The sequence below is a fragment of the Esox lucius genome, chromosome 1 (assembly GCF_011004845.1).
Source record: "Esox lucius isolate fEsoLuc1 chromosome 1, fEsoLuc1.pri, whole genome shotgun sequence".
NCBI lineage: Eukaryota > Metazoa > Chordata > Actinopteri > Esociformes > Esocidae > Esox > Esox lucius.
The window spans coordinates 40,041,405-40,063,292 of NC_047569.1; the positions used below are offsets into that span (position 1 = coordinate 40,041,405).

A 21,888-nucleotide genomic window follows, 5' to 3' on the forward strand; every position below is an offset into this window, starting at 1 on the left:
TTGTGACGGATCGGTAATCGGTTGGACTGAAGGCGACACAGTCACCACTCACACTGCACGTTCAGCACAACGCTGTTTTTGATCCGGTCGCCACGGTAGGTGACCACGCAGGTGAGTTTCTGCTTGTGCGTCTCCCGGCCCGGAACCACCACGTAGTTGCTGCGGACCGTGACGGTGCCGTTGACATTTCGTGTCTCCTGGAACGTGGACTCGCCCTTCAGGGTCGTCTCCCACTGGATGACGCTCGGAGGCTTCCCATTGGCCGACTGGCAGGTCGCCACGGTCATCTTGCGCTTCTGGGGGCGGGCCACGATAGTGGGTGTGGTCAGAGTCATGTGGGTCACAGGTTTTGCTGGAAAGGAAGAGAGAGAATAAACGTGAACAAGAGAGAAGACAAGCCATGTTCCCTGATTCGTGTCCTCTGTGTAAGAGGTCAAACTGACAAAAGCACAGAACTCTGCAGAAAAGGGCTTTCCTGTGCTTTGTTTTCAACAACAAACACATATAAAAGAATCTGTGTTTTCACGTTTGTTTGTTTTTTATAAAGAAAAATATATCAAAGCAACATATGAAATAATTTTGTTGCAAAATATCACATAAACAAATAGCAAATAAGAAAAGCAATTAAAGTGTAGAATGAGTTCTTTGTTTCTGTGCATTCATTTAAATGTAGAAAGAGAAAATACGTTTTTTAGCTGCTTCGGAGTTCACCACCATCACAATGCTAATACTCTTCATTAAAACGTAACAGCTTTGTCTGGGAAGCCAATAACTTTTCATTGTGTCTGTGTGTGTGCATGAGTATGTATGCATTTTTAAATATAATTCCATTCTAGGTGCATAATTATTTCTACTTACTTCACTTCAACACTAAGCCTCTGATTTACTGATAATTCTCTTTTCAAGTTAATGAATCTAAGTTGGAAGTGAGTGAGACTGAAATAGGGTTTTGTGTGATTTAAGTGAAGAAAGAAACCCTTGTTTTACTCCCTGATGTGCTCAAAGCCAAACACCAGTTGTCACAAAGCTTTTCCAGTCACAGAAGCCACTTGCCTATCCAAATGCCCAAAGTCATCCAATTTAAATGATTTTGAGAGCTGCCAATTAGCAATTTACTAGAGCAACATCAAAACACACGCTCAGACAAGCACAAGATAACAGTCAAATGTGGAACTGTAGCTCTAGTGGTGACATGAATTGGTTGGCGCAGAGCTACAGTACAGATAGTTATGACATGAAGAAGGCTCTTTGAATGCTGTCAGTCCCTTATCTCACTAAAGTATCCTGGCCTTCAATGATTTTCAGCTGACACACACACACAGACACACACACAGACACACACCCCCACAGACACACACACTGGGCCTCAAAGGACTAGGGAGGCTCCCTACATCAAGTACACATTCCAAATGACACCCTAATCCCTACAAATACTAATTCTTTAGACCAAATCGCGATGAGCAAAATGGGCTTTGGTGAAGAGGAGGGATCTACACAGGAAAAGCACTCTGGATAAATGTAGGGCACCGGATTTGGAATAGTGTGCTTTTAGGGATGAAGCCAAGATGTGGGCTTTGGGTTGAGGGAGACGATGGGGCTGCTGACACTGCAGGGACTAGTTACTACTTAAGCCAAGTGCTTTCTCCTTTTGCCGGGGCTTAATGGAAAACACACCAAGACTCTACTGTTAATTACATCTGGAATCAGGGGAGCCTGAACAACCTTTGCAAAGCTCCACTGCCTTTCTGCGGAAACAGTCTGTATCTGTCTGTCTCTTTGTGGAGACAGTCTGTATCTGTCTGTCTCTTTGTGGAGACAGTCTGTATCTGTCTGTCTCTTTGTGGAGACAGTCTGTATATGTCTGTCTCTCTGCGGAGACAGTCTGTATCTGTCTGTCTCTCTGCGGAGACAGTCTGTACCTGTCTGCCTTTCTGCGGAGACAGTCTGTATCTGTCTGTCTCTCTGCGGATACAGTCTGAATCTGTCTGTCTCTCTGCGGAGACAGTCTGTATCTGTCTTTCTCTCTGCGGAGACAGTCTGTATCTGTCTGTCTCTCTGCGGAGACAGTCTGTTTCTTTCTGTATCTCTGCGGAGACAGTCTGTTTCTTTCTGTATCTCTGCGGAGACAGTCTGTATCTGTCTGTCTCTCTGCGGAGACAGCCTGTATCTGTCTGCCTTTCTGCGGAGACAGTCTGTATCTGTCTGTCTCTCTGCGGACACAGTCTGTATCTGTCTGTCTCTCTGCGGAGACAGTCTGTATCTGTCTGTCTCTCTGTGGAGACAGTCTTTATCTGTTTCTGACGTCTCTCTATGGAGGCAGTCTGTTTCTGACATCTCTCTGTGGAGGCAATCTGTTTCTGTCTGTCTCTCTGCGGATACAGTCTGTATCTGTCTGTCTCTCTGCGGAGACAGCCTGTATCTGTCTGCCTTTCTGCGGAGACAGTCTGTATCTGTCTGTCTCTCTGCGGAGACAGTCTGTATCTGTCTGTCTCTCTGCGGATACAGTCTGAATCTGTCTGTCTCTCTGCGGAGACAGTCTGTATCTGTCTTTCTCTCTGCGGAGACAGCCTGTATCTGTCTGCCTTTCTGCGGAGACAGTCTGTATCTGTCTGTCTCTCTGCGGAGACAGTCTGTATCTGTCTGTCTCTCTGCGGAGACAGTCTGTATCTGTCTGTCTCTCTGTGGAGACAGTCTTTATCTGCTTCTGACGTCTCTCTGTGGAGGCAGTCTGTTTCTGATGTCTCTCTGTGGAGGCAGTCTGTATCTGTCTGTCTCTCTGCAGAGACAGTCTGTATCTGTCTGTCTCTCTGCGGAGACAGTCTGTTTCTTTCTGTCTCTCTGCGGAGACAGTCTGTATTTGTCTGTCTCTCTGCGGATACAGTTTGTATCTGTCTGTCTCTCTGCGGAGACAGTCTGTATCTGTCTGTCTCTCTGTGGAGACAGTCTTTATCTGTTTCTGACGTCTCTCTATGGAGGCAGTCTGTTTCTGACGTCTCTCTGTGGAGGCAATCTGTTTCTGTCTGTCTCTCTGTGGCGATAGTCTGTATCTGTCTGTCTCTCTGTGGAGAAAGTCTTTATCTGTTTCTGACGTCTCTCTGTGGAGGCAGTCTGTTTCTGACGTCTCTCTGTGGAGGCAGTCTGTTTATGTCTGTCTCTCTGCGGAGACAGTCTGTATCTGTCTGTCTCTCTGTGGAGAAAGTCTTTATCTGTTTCTGACGTCTCTCTGTGGAGGCAGTCTGTTTCTTTCATCCTTGTTTTTCAATTATTGTCTGTTTTCTCTATCTCTCTTTACCTCTAGATGTCCTCCCCTGTCTCTCTAGCCATAACAATAGGACAACTACACTTTTAGAAATGCATCGTGGCCAGAATCACGCCCATAATATGAAACAAAGTGGCTTTTAAACATTTCTCATACATTGTTATATTCTTTTAACTAAATAGTCCTTACTAAAAACAATGCTGCTTATGTTGTGATAATTACTACAACCAGTCCTTACCAAAGAGGGCGATGTTTACGTTGTGTTAAGGGATAAAACGCAATTACTGTAATTCATACCCAGAGGAAAATAAGGGAGTCATGCTTGTTGAATTTCTGGAGAGGGTTCTGTATTTTTGTTTTATATCTAGTGCAGGGGAGGGTCATGTAATTTGTAAACTATGATTTCCAATATTTCACAGCGTTTTCGAATGAAATGCTTATTATCTCAGTTTGTCCCTGATCCGGCACGCTTCCCCTATTTGCTTCATTGCCAGGATAGGTTTCTGGTATGAGCAACATGGCAGAGTAGAGACCCACGGGAATGGGAATACTGTGTAGCCCAATCACAAGGCATTCTGGGAAACACACTGAAAATGTATCCAGATAAACAGGGCCTGTTTCAAATAGGAAAACCAATGGCTACTGCATAAAAAGAGTATAATCTAATTTAGCACTGTGGCTAACGAAAGGTTTTGGCAACCTCAGAAGAAGTACACTGAGTGAGGTACCAGGTAAGAGAGGGAGGTATTACCAGGTAACCAGGTAATACCAAGAGAGGGAGGCTTTTGACATCGTCAGCGACTGAATGCAATATGGATGATCCAGAAGCAATAAAGCTTAATAAAGACAATGCTGTTCTTCCATTCACAAGACGTAGGTCACAATACGTCTCCACACAACTAATGAAACACCCCAAGTTATATATGGAACAACGGGGACTTTTTTTTTACAGTTTGTAGATTCTTAGTTTGTCAGTGTCAAAGCACCCTGATATCTTAATCTTGTGTGCATTATTAAAGCGATTACTGTAAGTCTCTGGCTATGTTAAATTATGTAACATTGCATGATCAATGCATCTACAAAGGGCATTGTTTCTCTGAGACCCTAGAGGCATGCGTGGAAACTTCTGAAACCATTTCTATGCTACTGAAATGTGCTGCATTAATGTAAAAAAAACTAATGTTTGCCTAGTCCCTCGCAGCCAGCTCAGCGCCCATATGGTTTGTTTCAATCTCACAATTTAAAAACTAAGCACTAGTTTTTGGGGGTCACTAGTTTTTCCAAATGTTCAGGCAGGGTCCTATGAAAATGTGTGTAGCTGAAGGGACGTTCATCAATGTTCATAATGTATACTGCCTAACTAACCATCACAAGTCCTCAGCTACAGCAAGTGAGTAACGGTTACATTGTGCTGACTAGTACTCACCAAAGACAGTGAGGTTGACCATGTTCTCCCGGTTCCCTGCGGGGAACGTGGTGTATTCACAGATGTACGCGGCCTCATCGGAGAGCTTCAGATTGGAGAACATGATGGTGGTGTCTTCCAGAGACGGAGTGCGATGACGCACGGCTGCCTGTTTGAACGTCACCCTCTCCTTGAAGGGAGGGAGTACGGAGACGCCCAGGGACGGGTTGGCGATGGCCACATTCTGCTTGGTGCCGTTCACAAACTTCTGCCACGTGACCTGAGAAATCTTGACAGGAGGGTTGGAGTTCTGGAAGATGCAGCGCAGCTCCACCTGGGAACCCACGAAGCCCGACTTTATGGGGTCCATCTGAACGCTCTGTCCGTCGCCACCTGGAAGGAGGTGAAATGAGTGGAGGACAAAAGAACAGGAGGAGAGATGGAGAGGATAGAGTGAGAGGGAGGTAGAGAAAACAACAGCATTTAATTGTGATACACCAGTAAAGCCGGGCCAAGCGAAGCATTCAAAGTCAATACGAACTACATGCATTGCAAGTCAAGTCAATTTCAACCTATTGGGCAGTGTGTATTCACTACCACTGAACACCCCCCCCCCCCCACACACACACACACACACACAAAGCATCCACACACACACACAGACACACACATAGAATACACACACACACCCTCACACACAATCCCCCCCCCCCCCACACACACACACACACACACAGCCACAGGTAACACATTGAGGATCTACTCCTGGACTCTGAATTCAGTGGAGCGCCAGGCAGGAGAGTTAGGGAGAATGAAGAGGAGGTTAGGGAGAACCAATGAATCGCTAATGATGGAGAGGCAGGAGCAACCAGCCAGATCTCCCACTCCCCCTGTCACACCATCCCTCCTTTTCACTCCCTCCATCTCTACACCTTCGCAAAGCCCCTTCTGACTTTAATTACTTTTCAGTCTCAAATAGTTCAGTGGCTGCCTGAAGCATCTATTAAAATAAACAATGTGTACTCCTGAGCAAAGCGCCGTGCTACAACAGGAGAGTGCGCACATTAGGAGAGTGCTCACCATATAAAGCAAGTCATTACAGACTGGTGAAAGGCCACGCTCCACTTTAGCACTATTCATGGCTGCCTGGGCTCTAAGGTGTTAAGTTTAGATAGGACACAGCAGCCACTGTTAAGGGTGGTTTACTGGGCCTGTTTGGTTGGCATGGCTGAAACACAGTGGGTGGTTTACTGAGCCTGTTTGGTTGGCATGGCTGAAACACAGTCAGTGGTTTACTGAGCCTGTTTAGTTGGCATGGCTGAAACACAGTGGGTGGTTTACTGAGCCTGTTTGGATGGCATGGCTGAAACATAGTGGGTGGTTTACTGAGCCTGTTTAGTTGGCATGGTTGAAACAAAGTGGGTGGTTTACTGAGCCTCTTTGGTTGGCATGGCTGAAACACAGTGGGTGGTTTACTGAGCCTGTTTGGTTGGCATGGCTGAAACATAGTAGGTGGTTTACTGAGCCTGTTTAGTTGGCATGGCTGAAGCACAGTGGGTGGTTTACTGAGCCTGTTTTTTTGGCATGGCTGAAACATGGTGGGTGGTTTACTGAGCCTGTTTGGTTGGCATGGCTGAAACACAGTGGGTGGTTTACTGAGCCTGTTTTTTTGGCATGGCTGAAACATGGTGGGTGGTTTACTGAGACTGTTTGGTTGGCATGGCTGAAACATAGTGGGTGGTTTACTGGGCCTGTTTGGTTGGCATGGCTGAAACATAGTGGGTGGTTTACTGAGCCTGTTTAGTTGGCATGGCTGAAGCACAGTGGGTGGTTTACTGAGCCTGTTTTTTTGGCATGGCTGAAACATGGTGGGTGGTTTACTGAGCCTGTTTGGTTGGCATGGCTGAAACATAGTGGGTGGTTTACTGAGCCTGTTTAGTTGGCATGGCTGAAGCACAGTGGGTGGTTTACTGAGCCTGTTTGGTTGGCATGGCTGAAACATAGTGGGTGGTTTACTGGGCCTGTTTGGTTGGCATGGCTGAAACATAGTGGGTGGTTTACTGAGCCTGTTTGGTTGGCATGGTTGAAACATAGTGGGTGGTTTACTGAGCCTGTTTGGTTGGCATGGCTGAAACATAGTGGGTGGTTTACTGGGCCTGTTTGGAAGGTCCTACTGGAGGTCATTGATATATATTTTCTCTCCATATTTTTCTTTCTCTCTCTCCAGCCCGTGGCCCAGTCATGTGATGAAGGCTCTGCTCACACACCCCTTAGGGATAACAGAGTTGTGTCATCCCCACGTTACCTTTTCCTATCCACATCCTTCACTACCACAATCCATCATCCTCTTCTCTCTCATTCCTTCTCCCTGCACCTCTCTATTCCAGTACCCATCCCTCAATCATCTCTCTATTCCAGTACCCATCCCTCTATCATCACTCTATTCTAGTATCCATCCCTCTATCATTACTCTATTCTAGTACCCATCCCTCTATCATCACTATTCCAGTGTCCATCCCTCTATCCTTACTTCTCCACTGCCTCCCACTCTGTTTCACTTTACCCCTGATCCTCCTCTCTCTACCTCAACTCTCACCACCTCTTTCCCTCTGCCTCCCTTTAACCTCCACTACCTCACCACTCTCAATCACTACCCATACACTGTCCCAACCACTCTCCCAACCTCTTCCTCTCCTCTCCATCTGTCTCCCTCTACCTCTCTCTACTCTCCATCTCTCTCCCTCTACCTCTCTCTACTCTCCATCTGTCTCCCTCTACTTCTCTCTACTCTCCATCTGTCTCCCTCTATCTCTCTCTCCTCTAAATCTCTCTCCCTCTACCTCTCTCCTCACACTTTGTCTTTTTCCTTCTTTCCAGGTACCAGATCATCACCGATGCTGCCTTTCATTCCCATCTGAAAGGGCAGCTCTTCCTCCTGGATCAAAGTGCTAGCTACAAAGGCAGTTGCCTCAGAGGAATATAGCCTATCTTTCCTTTCACAGACACAGGTCCATTCATATTCCCTCCCCTCTGGACCAAACAGCCATCCGTGATCCGCAGCCAATAGCAGAGGAACCCAGATGGGGCTTCCCCTGATGGTGAGCTGGGTCTAGTGGTCTCCCGGGGTCTCTGAGGGGTCTCTGAGGGGCCCACTGTATGCTGTCGTCTCTGTCATATTTGTACTTGAACACTAGACTGATTCCATTCCGTATTCTACACTCTACATCTCTCTGTCACTTTTCATCTCCTTCCCTCTCTCCAATGGTCCCTCTCTCCAATGGTCCCTCCCCCCCCCATTGTCTTTCTGTCTCCCATTCTCTCTCTCTCCCTCTCTTTCTTCTCATTCTCTCTCCCTCCCTCAATCTATCCCTCCCCCTCTCCTCTCCTCCCTCACTCTCTCTCTCTCTCTCTCCACTCTAATGTCTGTAGGTCTGCTTTCCAGTCTACCTGGGTGTGTGTAAATAGGTGTGTGTGTGTGTGCGTGCGTGCATGTGTGTATGGGAGTGTTTTATTATACACACAACCCAGCATGGCTATAATTATCTCCAGCAGAGAGGAGCGAACACACAGGAAGACACAGAGCAGACATTCCTCCTGTTAATAACAACCTAAAATCTACAAGTGGGTAACACTAAAGCACTCAGGGTGACCCCCCCCCCCCACCCCAACACACACACACACACACACACAAACACACACACAGTCTCTCTGTAATTCTTCAACAATGCATCACACCAGTCAGGTAATCTCTGTTCACAGAAAAACTCTGGGATGCAAACAAGGGTGTTTAAGATGGGTAAGAGGATCTCAGAGAGATGCCGCCATGGAGACCAGGACTGAATACACAATCGGATCCAATCTGATCCTGAGACTGTGTGTGTGTGGATGTGTGTTTTTGGTTTGTGCGTTTCCCTGTGTGATGACAAAGTAAGCGTGTTGCATTCAGACAGCTGAATGATGCAGGTCTGAATGTAGAGCCCGACTTCACGTGCAACAATACAGACACATTTCAATTTAGTTTGCAGAACAGCAACAAGGAATATCCCACGTTTGCCCTAGAGACATATACAGTACATTGCCCTTCACTTGTGGTTTTATGTCGTTATATGTTCACATTCAACTTCAGTATTGTTCCCGGTGACAGATGGACGGACGGAGAAGCAGATGTATCTATACATAACAATGAAGTGGTAACCTTTTAAAAGGAGTGGATGAGTGAGACCACATCATCTTCCACGTTCACCAGCACCAGAGCCACCAGACCTGGAGGTTTAGAATCACTCCAGGGACTGTTGAGATGACAGATTGATTGACTAATGCAGTTTGACAGAGAGAGATACTCCCAACCTCTTCTCCTGTTCACCTCCCCACCTCCTCTCCCCACCTCCTCTCCCCAACCTCCATAGCACCTGTGTCCCTGCTGCTTCACTCCTCACCACCGGGCAGAGATTTTATACGATTGTGTTATGGCCCTGTATCATCTATCGTGGCGGCCCCGGATAGAGGAAACGATGCCGTCAAAAAGAAAAGAAAAAGACACTTTAGTCTGCACGCTGGCAGCAGTTAGAGTTCCCTCTGAAGACCCAGGTAAGAGGACAGAGCAGGGGGACCCTCATACATGTGACGCGGTTTCCAACTCTTGTGGCTCTAACCCACTTCAACATTGAAACAATAATGACAGGGGGTTTCATGAGCTGTGGTTGAGCCGTCGTCGCCCGTTCCCCCTCACCTCCACCTCGCCCCTCCCCCCTCTACTCTTCTCAGACTCTCAGCAAATAAACAGTGGCCCACGCGGGTACTGAGCAGTGGGAATTCTGGGTAATTGCAGTGGCACAGCCCCCGAATCCTCGCCGGGACCCCCGAGATCCACTCACGGACCACAGGGCCCCTGGCAGAAAGAGGAGAGGCAGATTGACTCGAGCTGGACTGTAATTAGGGCCCTGACGGGGCTGAGGAGCAGCTGAAGAGGAGCTGAAGAGGAAGCAGAGAAACAGATATATGAAGCAGGAGTCAGAAAGGCAGAGTTAGGAGGCAGAGAAGAGATGCAGATCTATGAGGAAGAAGGCAGAGACATACATACAGTATGGGAGGAAGAAAAACATGAGAGGGGAGAGTGGGAGAGGGATGGTGAGAGGAGGCAGAGACAGATGAGTAAAGAGAGTCAAAATGTTAGAGATATTAAGAAAGAGTCAGGAAGACAGAGATATGAAGGAGTCAGAAAGACAGAGATATTAAGGAGTTAGAAAGACAGAGATATTAAGGAGTCAGGAAAACAAAGATTTTAAGGAGTCAGGAAGACAGAGATATTAAGGAGTCAGAAAGACAGATATATTAAGGAGTCAGGAAGACAGAGATATTAAGGAGTCAGGAAGACAGAGATATTAAAGAGTCAGGAAGACAGAGATATTAAGGAGTCAGGAAGACAGAGATATTAAGGAGTCAGAAAGACAGATATATTAAGGAGTCAGGAAGACAGAGATATTAAGGAGTCAGGAAGACAGAGATATTAAAGAGTCAGGAAGACAGAGATATTAAGGAGTCAGGAAGACAGAGATATTAAGGAGTCAGAAAGACAGATATATTAAGGAGTCAGGAAGACAGAGCTATTAAGGAGTCAGGAAGACAGAGATATTAAGGAGTCAGGAAGACAGAGATATTAAGGAGTCAGGGAGACAGAGATATTAAAGAGTCAGGAAGACAGAGATATTAAAGAGTCAGGAAGACAGAGATATTAAGGAGTCAGGAAGACAGAGATATTAAGGAGTCAGAAAGACAGATATATTAAGGAGTCAGGAAGACAGAGATATTAAGGAGTCAGGAAGACAGAGATAATAAGGAGTCAGAAAGACAGATATATTAAGGAGTCAGGAAGACAGAGATATTAAGGAGTCAGAAAGACAGATATATTAAGGAGTCAGGAAGACAGAGATATTAAGGAGTCAGAAAGACAGATATATTAAGGAGTCAGGAAGACAGAGATATTAAGGAGTCAGGAAGACAGAGATAGTAAGGAGTCAGGAAGACAGAGATATTAAGGAGTCAGGAAGACAGAGATATTAAGGAGTCAGGAAGACAGAGATACTAAGGAGTCAGGAAGACAGAGATATTAAGGAGTCAGGAAGACAGAGATATTAAGGAGTCAGGAAGACAGAGATACTAAGGAGTCAGGAAGACAGAGATACTAAGGAGTCAGGAAGACAGAGATATTAAGGAGTCAGGAAGACAGAGATATTAAGGAGTCAGGAAGACAGAGATATTAAGGAGTCAGGAAGACAGAGATATTAAGGAGTCAGGAAGACAGAGATATGAGTGAGGGGCAGAGACACCAGCAGCAGCACACCCAGACAGACAGTGTCAGTAACACCTGCACCCCACCTCAACAACACCTGAGATGTGAGCGATGACCCGTACCGATCCAGACATGGTTCTGTTGGACGCTGATGTATTCATAAAGCACATATGGTGTCTTGTCCCCAGTTCCTTCTTCACTCAGGAAGCAAGTTTGTCAAAAAACTGGAACGACCTTGACTGTTGCTCGGGCGTATTGCATTAGTCTAAAGGGATAAGCCTGTTTGTCACATGTACCCTGCTTTCATTGTAATGATCCACAGGGGAAGCCATTTGCCTGACCTATGATTATCCTTTTACTTTTTACATTTTACCTGATTTAGTATACCCTCCTATCCAGAGTGAATAAGTATGTGCACACATGATCCGTTTTTCATGCTGGTTCCTCGTGGGATTCACATCCAAGCATGCAATAACGCATGTAAGCAAATCAGCGGCATGTACACACACACAACCAGTGTCCATTGTCTTCCCTGCTCTGTCTTGAGCGTGTTCGGCATGTCCTCCTGTCTATTCTCCTGCGTCAGCCACACACTAAGCCCATCTCCCAGTGGCTTTCTGCTGTCCTCATCCCATTCAGTCCCATTCACTCACAATCAGGCCCATTCAGTCCCATTGACGCTGCACACAGAGACTAGCTAGAAACCCATTAGGAACTAAAGACCATTGTTCCCCAGTTAATCTAATGGTCTATGATTGATGGAGGAGTATCGCTGCACTAAAACCCTACACTTCATCACACTTCATCACACTACCACACCGCAAAATCTCAATTTATTCTCTTGTTTAACAACAAGAGAAAAGTCAGTATGTTGCAATGCAATCATGTGATCTGAAGTGAAGTTAATGTGATAATGTGAGAACCTGCTAATAAGCAATGCCCAGTCATTATGTTGATCTGAGCAACATTTATTAAATAAACTTTAGTGTTATATTTCTCTGAGAAACGGTTAAACGCGATGGTGTTCTGTCGGCCGGTGAAAGATTCAATAAATAAAATCTTAGTATTTCGTCTTGGAAACTGTCAATTAACAATGTTATCTTGGTCTTCTAGTACATTTGATGTTTCTTCTTCATGAGCCTGTTTGTGAATCTGGGGTTTGTGTGTGTGCATATATGTGAGGGTGTGTATATTAGTATGTGAGTAGTTGTAGTATGAGGTTTAGTAATGGCAGTATTACTAGTAGTATTGATATTATTATAATTTGTAGCCTCTATTATAATCTCCCTCTCCTCTCACCTTATCTCTCTTTTATAACGTCCAGATTCACCTCTTTTTCCCTAATGTATGTTTTAGGTCTTACGAAACTCATGGGGACCAAAGTCCCAATGAGTATAGTAAAACCAGAAAAAAATTGACTCATAGGGACCTTTTGCCGGTCCCCGTGAGGCAAAAGTAAATTTCCGGCTCAGGGTTTAGGTTTAGGATCAAACTTACAATTTATTTTATAGTTAGAATTGTGGTTTCTTTAAGGTCCAGGTGTTGTTGGTTAAGTTTAGTGTTAAGGTTAGGCATTATATCTAGGTAAAGTTTGGGCATAAATGTTACTTTATTGAGGTTACGGTTAAGGTTAGGTTTAGGGTTAAGATTAGGGCAAGGGAGCATGCAATTTCTATTTTCTGGTAGTTGTACAAACGTGTGTGTGTGTGTGTGTTCACACGTGTCCTTCTACTATCCCAGTTGGGTTTTGTAAAGCCTGCTAGTATTGCACAACGCCTCAACCCTCTGGTATATGGAACAGCTGCTCTACAGTCAATGTAAATCATTATCCAGAACAACCCTTCCTTCTGCAGGCACTGGCACTGTGTGGCGGACAGGCCGAAAGACGCGTTTTCATTTACAGGCCATCCGTGCCCACGGGGCTGGCCTTTCTCTCTTTTTATACGATGAGCAGATTGAAGGTGTGCGACCCGGTTGCCGGGTAGAACAGTCCACTAGAGTGTTGGCCAGCAGGGAGTACAACCCCACGCTTCACAGTGCGCGGTTCTATATACCGACATCCCTCGCACGCTCGCTTCACGCGGCCGGCCCGCTAGGATCATCCCACTTTACGGTTGAACGCAGCGCTCGGATCACCACGGCAACCCACACGGATGCCCCCGTCAGCGACTCAAAGGCGTTTTCTGAAATGTCAAGAGGATGTCTCATGCACTCTCCTTGTTTTTCCCTCTGTAGCTCCCTCTCTCTCTCTCTCTCTCTAGCTATGGCAGTCTGTCTGTCTCTCCGTGTCTGCATGTCTGTCTCTTTGTCTCTCTGCTTCGCTTCCTCTCCACACAACAGTGATTCATTGTTGCGTGTACCGCTGAAAGCCCTGCCAGCCTACTCCATTTTGATGTCAGAGAAGCAGCCAAAACTGGCCGTTACTGACAGTTTAAACTGCATTACTGCGGGGCCTTCCAGCAGTATTCTATATACAAATAAAACGCCAACGACAGCAGTAAAAGAATGGTCTTTAATTAATGCCATTGGATTCACTGAAGTAGAGGCGAGGAGGAGAGGCAGCAGGAGCAATCTGGGATTGTGGCAGTCCTTGACCTTGGCAATGACAACAACTGTTGAGACAAATATACAGCTTCACCCTGGAGAGCAACTCTGTTACACTGTGTAGTCAGACTCACCAAGGGAAAGACACAGAGGAGAGAGAGGGACAGAAAGGGGGAGAGAGAGGGAGAGGGGGAGAGAGAAAGGAGGGAGAGAGACCGGAGAGATAGGGAGAAACAGGAATAGAGAGAGGGTGAGAGAGGGATAGAAAGGGGGAGAGGGGGAGAGAGATGAGGGAGAATTAGAAATGGTGGTGTGAAACAAAAAATTCTCCTCTCCCTTCTCTTTCAGCTTTCAATAAACAAGGACACTCTCTCTCTTTCTGTCGCCCTGTCTTTTTGGCCCTACACTCGATTTCTCTCCCTGTCCCTGGTTTCGGTTAGACCAGGAAAGATAAGCAGTGTTGACATTACCTGGCGAAATATCTGGATGACATCACCCTCCCCCTGGTATGAGACAGCAGTCCGCATGGAAGCCAACTGTCACTAACTAAACAAGTAAAATAAAATGAGGGCGGGAGACAGAGTCAAAAGAGCCAAATGGCTGGTGTCCCAAATGTCAGCCTATTTCTGTCTTGGTGCAATTCCTAAGACCAGGGCCCACTGAGTGAATGTAGTGTAGCGATGAGTCTGCTTATACAGAAACAAGCACTGTGTTTTGTTTGCTCAGTAATAATGATAATTTGGCAGGGAACTGGGCCTGTAAGAACGGTTGTAAATTTTGTGTGGGTAGTATTAAGACTTTATGGTGCTTGTTTCCAGAAGATTTTTTGATTATATTGAACAACCTTCCTTTTTCCCACGTAGTTCCAGGAGAACTTCTGATAAGGAGCACATGACAGTAAACAAGCCAGCAAACGAATCAGATTCCTGTTCCCTGTATATTCTCCTAACATCGCTCTCCACCCACAACAACTCCAAGGCCTTGCCTCTGTGCAGGATTTCCGATAGCACACTCTGGCTGACCACATCCACGTGGGCTTGGTTGAACTGCACTACACCAGAGATAGGGATTAGTGTACTACACCAGAGATAGGGTTAGTGTACTACAACAGAGATAGGGTTAGTGTACTACAACAGAGATAGGGATTAGTGTACTACACCAAAGATAGGGTTAGTGTACTACAACAGAGATAGGGATTAGTGTACTACACCAGAGATAGGGTTAGTGTACTACAACAGAGATAGGGATTAGTGTACTACACCAGAGATAGGGGTTAGTGTACTACACCAGAGATAGGGGTTAGTGTACTACAACAGAGATAGGGGTTAGTGTACTACAACAGAGATAGGGATTAGTGTACTACACCAGATATAGGGGTTAGTGTACTACACCAGAGATAGGGTTAGTGTACTACACCAGAGATAGGGTTAGTGTACTACAACAGAGATAGGGGTTAGTGTACTACACCAGAGATAGGGGTTAGTGTACTACAACAGAGATAGGGGTTAGTGTACTACACCAGAGATAGGGTTAGTGTACTACACCAGAGATAGGGGTTAGTGTACTACAACAGAGATAGGGGTTAGTGTACTACAACAGAGCTAAGTGTTAGTGGTCCAATTTGTAGCACAAAAGTTTTCCCATCTTGGAACATGGTCTGATGCTATCAGTTAGAGCTGGACTCTGGGGGACATTTACAACAGCCAGACAATTACTCAAAACAACACCTCATCAACCAGCATGTAGACACACACTCACACACACACACACACACACTCACACACTCACACACACTCAACGTTGCGTGGGTGAACAGGCTGATTCTTCAATAATGCTGAGTTATCCCCCAACTCCTGACACATAAGGGACAAATATGCAGGGAAATACTGTAGCAGCTGGATGTCTAAATGAATATACAAAAACGGACATAGTGGATATTAAAGGTCATGGTGGAAATAAGAGGTTACACTGGTAATAACACATTATAGTAGTTGTAACATGTTGTTGTAAGAGGCACAAGAGGTATAAGAGGTTGTAGTAGTTATAAGAGGTCATAGTAGTTATATGTGGTTATAGTGCTTATTCGATGGCCTAGTAAGAAATACAAGAGGTATAAGAGGTTGTAGTAGTTATAAGAGGTCATAGTAGTTATATGTGGTTATAGTGCTTATTCGATGGCCTAGTAAGAAATACAAGAGGTATAAGAGGTTGCAGTAGTTATAACTGGGTATAGTAGTTGTAAGTTGTTGATGTTAGAGGTGTATGGGGTCAAAGTAGTTATAAGTGCTCATAGTAGTTACAACATTTTGTAGTTAGAGGTATAAGAGTTATACAAGGGTGTAGAAGTTTTGCATGAATGTGAAGGAGAGTTTAGCCCATAATGCCTGCACTGAGTTAAAGCACTCAGGGATTGGATGGGAGAAGGTTAAACAAATGTTAGTGAAACTCAATACTTATCACTGGAGCATAGTTCACCGAAACCACATCTGCTAGCGGATGGAGATGAGATAGCGGGTCCACTTCACCCGAGAGGGACATGGGGGAGAGCCAGAGGAGCAGGGGGGAGAGCCAGAGGAGAGGGGAAGGGCTACGTGCGAAGTAACAGCGGTGAGCAGATTACAGACAGATAGCATTCTCAGTATTAAAGCTGAGGAGGGCACAGAGTGTGTGTGTGTGTGTGTGTTATACAGTAAACTACAGTACTGTGACCCAGTTCTAAGCCAGTTTCATGGTTCTGTAGTGGATACAACTCCTGAGCCAACCGTCTCCCAGCATCTCGTCGTTCCAACTCAGATTCAGCAAATCCAGCATGAAATGCATATGAAGTCCTATTGGCCCAGAACTGCTGAGCGTGGTCATGCGTGGCAAATCTCTTCCCTTTCACTTCTTCTCCTCCTTTCCTCTCCTCCCCTCGTCTCCTCTCCCCTCTCCTCCTCCCCTCACCCCTCCAGTGTCATCTTTCCCCCGGTCCGGGTAAAGACATCGGCGAAAATGAAAATGACTGAGATAAGAAACACAGCCGACTAAAATAGGGTTGTCTACTAAAATGTGACACATTCAACGGTGCCTTCGTCCGCGTCCATTCCTCGTGTCGTGCCGGGCTGATCAGAAGAGCTCCGGCAGGGAGAAATAGAACGGTTTACATGTACACGTCACGTGTGACCTTTTAACCGACGACAGCCACAGAATAACATCTCTGACCCACGTTCTGACCTTTACAGGGGAAGCACATTTAATTCAATTTATTTTTAAGACCACCTTACGTCTTCACACGCGGACAGATGCCCCAGGGGGGAAAACACAGGGGCAAACTGGAGCGAACATGGCTGATTACTGATGCCATGTCTGCTGTTTTTGGCGTGAGTGTGGTTTGTCCTGCACTGTATGGTCTGTGCCAGAAATGCAGATGTTCCCATGGGACCGTGACTCCATATATTAAATCATTCATTCATAGTGGGTTTTAACCCTCCATGCTGGCTTGAAATACCTTGGCAGAACACACACATCAGGGGAGATGGGGGGGGGGGGGGCAAATTAAAACAAAACAAAAAAAATACACTCCATATTTGATCAGAGTCACTTGTGATATCTTACTAAATCTCTGATGTGATGATAGTAGGCAGGTCTCTGTAGATGAGCTGTTGAAAAGGAACTCTTGTTGAGGGCTCATCCATTTTAAAACGCATGGAGAGGGATTAGAAGAGCTCGCTAGTTGTCATCAAACTGAATTCTTACTGGTGACTGAACAATAGGGGGGCATGGGCATTCACACACAAACACACACTCCCTTCGTCACACACACACACACACACTCTCCCACGCCCACACACACCCACACACACCCGCACACACCCACACACACCCACACACACCCGTCCAAAAAAGCACACTAATCCGCCAGTTGGTTTAATGCATAATGTTGTTTCTTCTGCATCCAGCGCTGGAGTCATTTCAGGCATTTGTCTTCCATCAGACCCATTAGCATGTTAGCAGAGGGACATCACACTCTACTGCAATGGCCACTGCCCTGAAGACCCCTCACTGTGTCCCAAATGCCATCCCATACCCAATACATTGCTCTACTTTTGATTGTGGACCATAGGGTTTGTGTCAAAAGTAGTGCGCTGTGTAGAAAGTAGGTGACCGGTTGGAACGCTCGGTCCCTCCGCTAACAATTAACAAGCACAGTCGGAATGTGTCAGCCCAGCCAATCACAGGGGAACGTGACTCACCCGCACTGAGCCAAGAGCCCTGCCAGAGAACTGCAATCCCTCCGGCCTCCCAATGGAACCCTACCCACTATTTAGTGCACTACTTTAGACCTGAGTGGTAGATGAACAAGAGGGCGAAAATTGAGGAGACAACGGCGGTCATTATGTTCTGATGAGATGATTTGTCACTGAGCCTGAGAAACGCCTGCGACAGTCCGGACCTCTTGGATCCACCACGGAGGGCAGGGCGGACCGAGCAAGGTTCTGAGCCCCACAGGATGACAACTTACACACAATGTACTACAACTGTGTCCAAGATAGTAGCCCATTCCCTCAAGACACATCAGAGTTTCAGGATCTAGTAGTTTTAGGACCCAGTAGTTTCGGGGCCCATCAGAGTTTCAAGACCCAGTAGTTTAAGGAAGCAGTGGTTTCTGGACCCAGTAGTTTCAGAAAGCAGCAGAGATTCAGGACCCAATAGTTTCAGGAAGCAGCAGTTTCAGGGCCCAGTCGTTTCAGGACCCAGCAGTCTCTGCAACGAGTAGTTTCAGGACTCAGAAGTTTCAGGACCCAGTAGTTTCAGAAAACCGCAGAGATTCAGGACCCAATAGTTTAAGGAAGCAGCAGTTTCAGGGCCCAGTAGTTTCAGGACCCAGCAGTTTATGCACCAAGGAGTGTCAGGACTCAAAAGTTTCAGGAAGCTACAGTTTCAGGACCCAGCAGAATTTCAGGGCCCAGCAGAATTACATTAGAGGTTTCAGGACACCGCAGTTTCCAGAAGCACCAGTTTCAACATAGAAGTACATGGTTGTGGTACACAACTCCCAGGAGGTCTGGTCAATCACGTCTTTTGATCATCTAGTTCTTTGGAATCTAGCAGTTCTAAACACTATTTGGAGACCAGACACCCACACACACACAAGAAACCTAGTGTGGTTCTAGGCACCAGTCCAGACCAGCATCGAGGCATTTCCTAAACCAAGTAAAACAGCACATAGTTTCAGTAAGAATAAGGAGTAAACCTTTAATGTCACACACAGACACACACACACACACAACCACTGGAGTTCTGACCACATCTCAGGGCTCAGTCTCGCCTGCTACCTTGCAGCTGGGGCCTGGGGTTGACTTTCCCACAAAGCATTAACTACCAGGCTATAGTACACACACACGCACGCATGCTCACACACACACACCGACACACACACACACACACACACACATATACAGACATATACACATGCACACACACGCACACACAAAAACTCCCACTACCATGGGGAAAGTACATTGCATTCAATGACAATTTAACACCACTTAAACATCCTGATTTACAAGTCCTCTGAAGTAATGATACTGTATGACAGTGCTGTCTAAATGACTAATATGTGCTGTAAATGACAATTATGTACTGAATTTCACTAATATGTCATGTTAATGATTAATATGAACTGTAAACAACTTATTAGAATGTATGTCTGACAAGTAATGTAAATGACTAATAAGGCATGTAAATGACTAACATCTAATGTAACAGGTTATGAAAATGACTTACACAATGCAAAAGACTAATGTAAAGGACTAATATGTAATGTATTTGTCTAGCACGTAATGTAAATATCTGGTATAGGTGTCTTTAAGAAAAAGTTCACTGTGTTCAGAAATAAGTGAAATAAAAAAATAGAGTCCAGTAAATTTAAAGTCCATTACCTGTTGGAGATGAAGAGACAGAGCCGGAACAGACACAACAGCACATGAGGAAGAAGAGGAAGAAGAAGAGGAAGAGATACGTTAGTACATTGATTTACCAAGTGTCTACTTCACCTGTCCACTAACATGTATCTGTAAAACAAATTGATAAAACATCACTGAGTAGCTTTAGCTCTTAACTAGCAACCCAGCATCCTAATGGTGGACGTTGGCTCGATGTGATAAACGGCTAATCCCTTTGTTGCCCAATAAGTTAATGGGTCGAAAGCAAAGCACCATTTAGCGAATAGGGTACCCTTTGGGAAGCAGGGCACAATCAAGGTGAAACGGTAAAACGATATAACACAGACACACGCGTGTCTCGACCATATTCGCTGCTCCGGGGGGGTGACGTGACAGCCAACCAAAACACAATCACATCCTTATGGATGTGACTTTAAAATGCCTTCAACACAGTCAGCGGCGTTGCCGTTTCCCCCCGGCGGCAGAGGTTGACGTGACGGTGTCACTCGCTGTTAGCTCCGTACCAGGCACGGGATTATGGCACGAGTTCCCAGAGCTCGTGGAAATACGAGAAAGTGAGAATCCACTCACCAAAATGATTCACTGCTTTAAATGAAAACAGGTACATGTGAAAATATAATGTGATCTGTTGGCAACTGTGGTACAAGATGGAAAAACGACCACATGGGTTATATTGAAAACATTATCTCGGCACAGGGACTCGTCTTATACCCCCACCAGGGTTTCACAGGTAATGTATAAACTTCTGCATTTCTCCCTTTCGTTGAACAGTTAGCTGCTGTTGTAAGACCATTAATCAAATGACAAGCATTCAGACATGTAGTCTGTCACCAGTAGAACTGCTGCAATGTTCAATATAGTAAGGCCTTTCAATTAGAGGGAGACCAGATGGCTCAGAGACTAAATGGAATAGTAAGAAGAAAAGACAGACAGAGGGAGAGAAAGAAGGAAATAGAAGGAGAAAGGAGAGAGCGAGGGAAGTAGATAAAAGGTGGCAGAGGGAGACAGGGGGAAAAGGGGAAAGAGAGAGAGGGGAAAGAGAGACAGGGGAAAAGAGAGAGAGAGAGAGAGAAAAGAGTGAGAGAGAGAGAGAGGGAAAAGAGAGAGAGAGAGAGAGAGAGAGAGAGAGAGAGAGGGAAAAGAAGGGGAGGTTGAGGGCGAAATATTGGAAGAGGACATTTATAGGGTGGGTGTGGTGTACCCTCATCTGCAGGTTATTTACATAACTAACCTTGTATATTGACATATCAATGGTATAATGCACTTCTACTGAACTACTATGGATTTGCCTGAAGAGAAACAGTCAAAACGTTGCATAATGCAGACACAGAGGCCAGTGTGAAGTGAAGGGGGGGGTGAAAGCCTTTACTCAATGCTAGGCTACGCTAGCCCAGTTCCCACCCACTCTCTCTCACACAAAACGCTAGGCTAGCCCGGTTCCCGCCCACCAACTCTCCCTCACCCAAAATCATGAGGTAATCGGTTTTGTTTCTAATGTTCCATGGAGACAGACATGATGGGTGGGCTGCAGGTTTTGGGGGTGGGTCTTTGGGGGTACATGGAAACGGCAGGTAGCCAAGTCAAATGGACCCATGGAACTTCAAGTTCAGGTCCAGGCCTGTACAACGGTCTGCATTTGCCTCCAAATAAAATGCACCGAAAACTAAAAGGAATGCAGATTGGAAGGAGGAAGTAAAACACAAGGGATTCACCACAGCTTGGGCATTGCGAATCAGCATCAACCCAACTCCGAAAATCTGTGTCGATTTTCACACGTGCGACTTCATCCAACAGTGAAACAGATTTCGGAGCAGTTCCGCCGTGACAGTGTGTCTCCATGAAGTCCCCAGCCTCTGTGCTCTGGTCAACTCCACACCGCGTCCGTCTGGACCCACTGAAACAACGCCGACGTCCCGTTTGCTGAGGTTTGGTGACCTCTGAAACGGGGAAATTAAATGTTGACAAAAAAAATTAAAAAGGAGCACCCAAAAGAGAGGTGGAGGGACAGAGGATGAAAGACTGGGAGGGAGGGAGGACGAAAGACAGGGAGGGAGAGGATGAAAGACTGGGTGGGAGAGGATGAAAGACAGGGAGGGAGGGAGAGGATGAAAGACAGGGAGGGAGAGGATTATGCGACAACTTGATTAGGCCGTTATGCCATATTGAAATGACTGCCACTCACTTAGGCAAAGTGTCCGGTAGATGGAACGGAGGATGTTTAGCATTCAACTACAGCACTACAGGGCAGGAAGTGGCCTCCTAGGAGCTCACTATTCACATCTCCAACACAGCTGATTATGCTTTACCTCAAAAACCCTACCTCTTTTTTGCCCTCAATTCCCTCCCTCCCTCCATCTTGTCTCCCCCACATCTCCTTTTCTCTCTGTCTCTTGTCTCTAGGGAGGTAGTGGGGACAGGCGGACGTAATATAAGATGGCGTAACCCG

At 45.9% G+C, this 21,888-nt stretch overlaps 1 protein-coding gene across 6 annotated transcripts in view; it reads right to left on the reverse strand.

The window, feature by feature from the left end:
• nectin1b (nectin cell adhesion molecule 1b) overlaps positions 1–21,888 on the reverse strand; it is a 262,236-nt gene that overhangs the window by 165,569 nt on the left and 74,779 nt on the right. For all 6 annotated transcript variants that reach the window (XM_010874184.4, XM_010874218.4, XM_010874210.4 and 3 more), the window contains exons 2-3: positions 4,686–5,057; positions 53–352 (exon numbers count right to left, since the gene is read on the reverse strand). In XM_010874184.4, the coding sequence (XP_010872486.1) occupies positions 53–352; positions 4,686–5,057 (672 nt within the window). The remainder of the gene's footprint in view (positions 1–52; positions 353–4,685; positions 5,058–21,888) is intronic.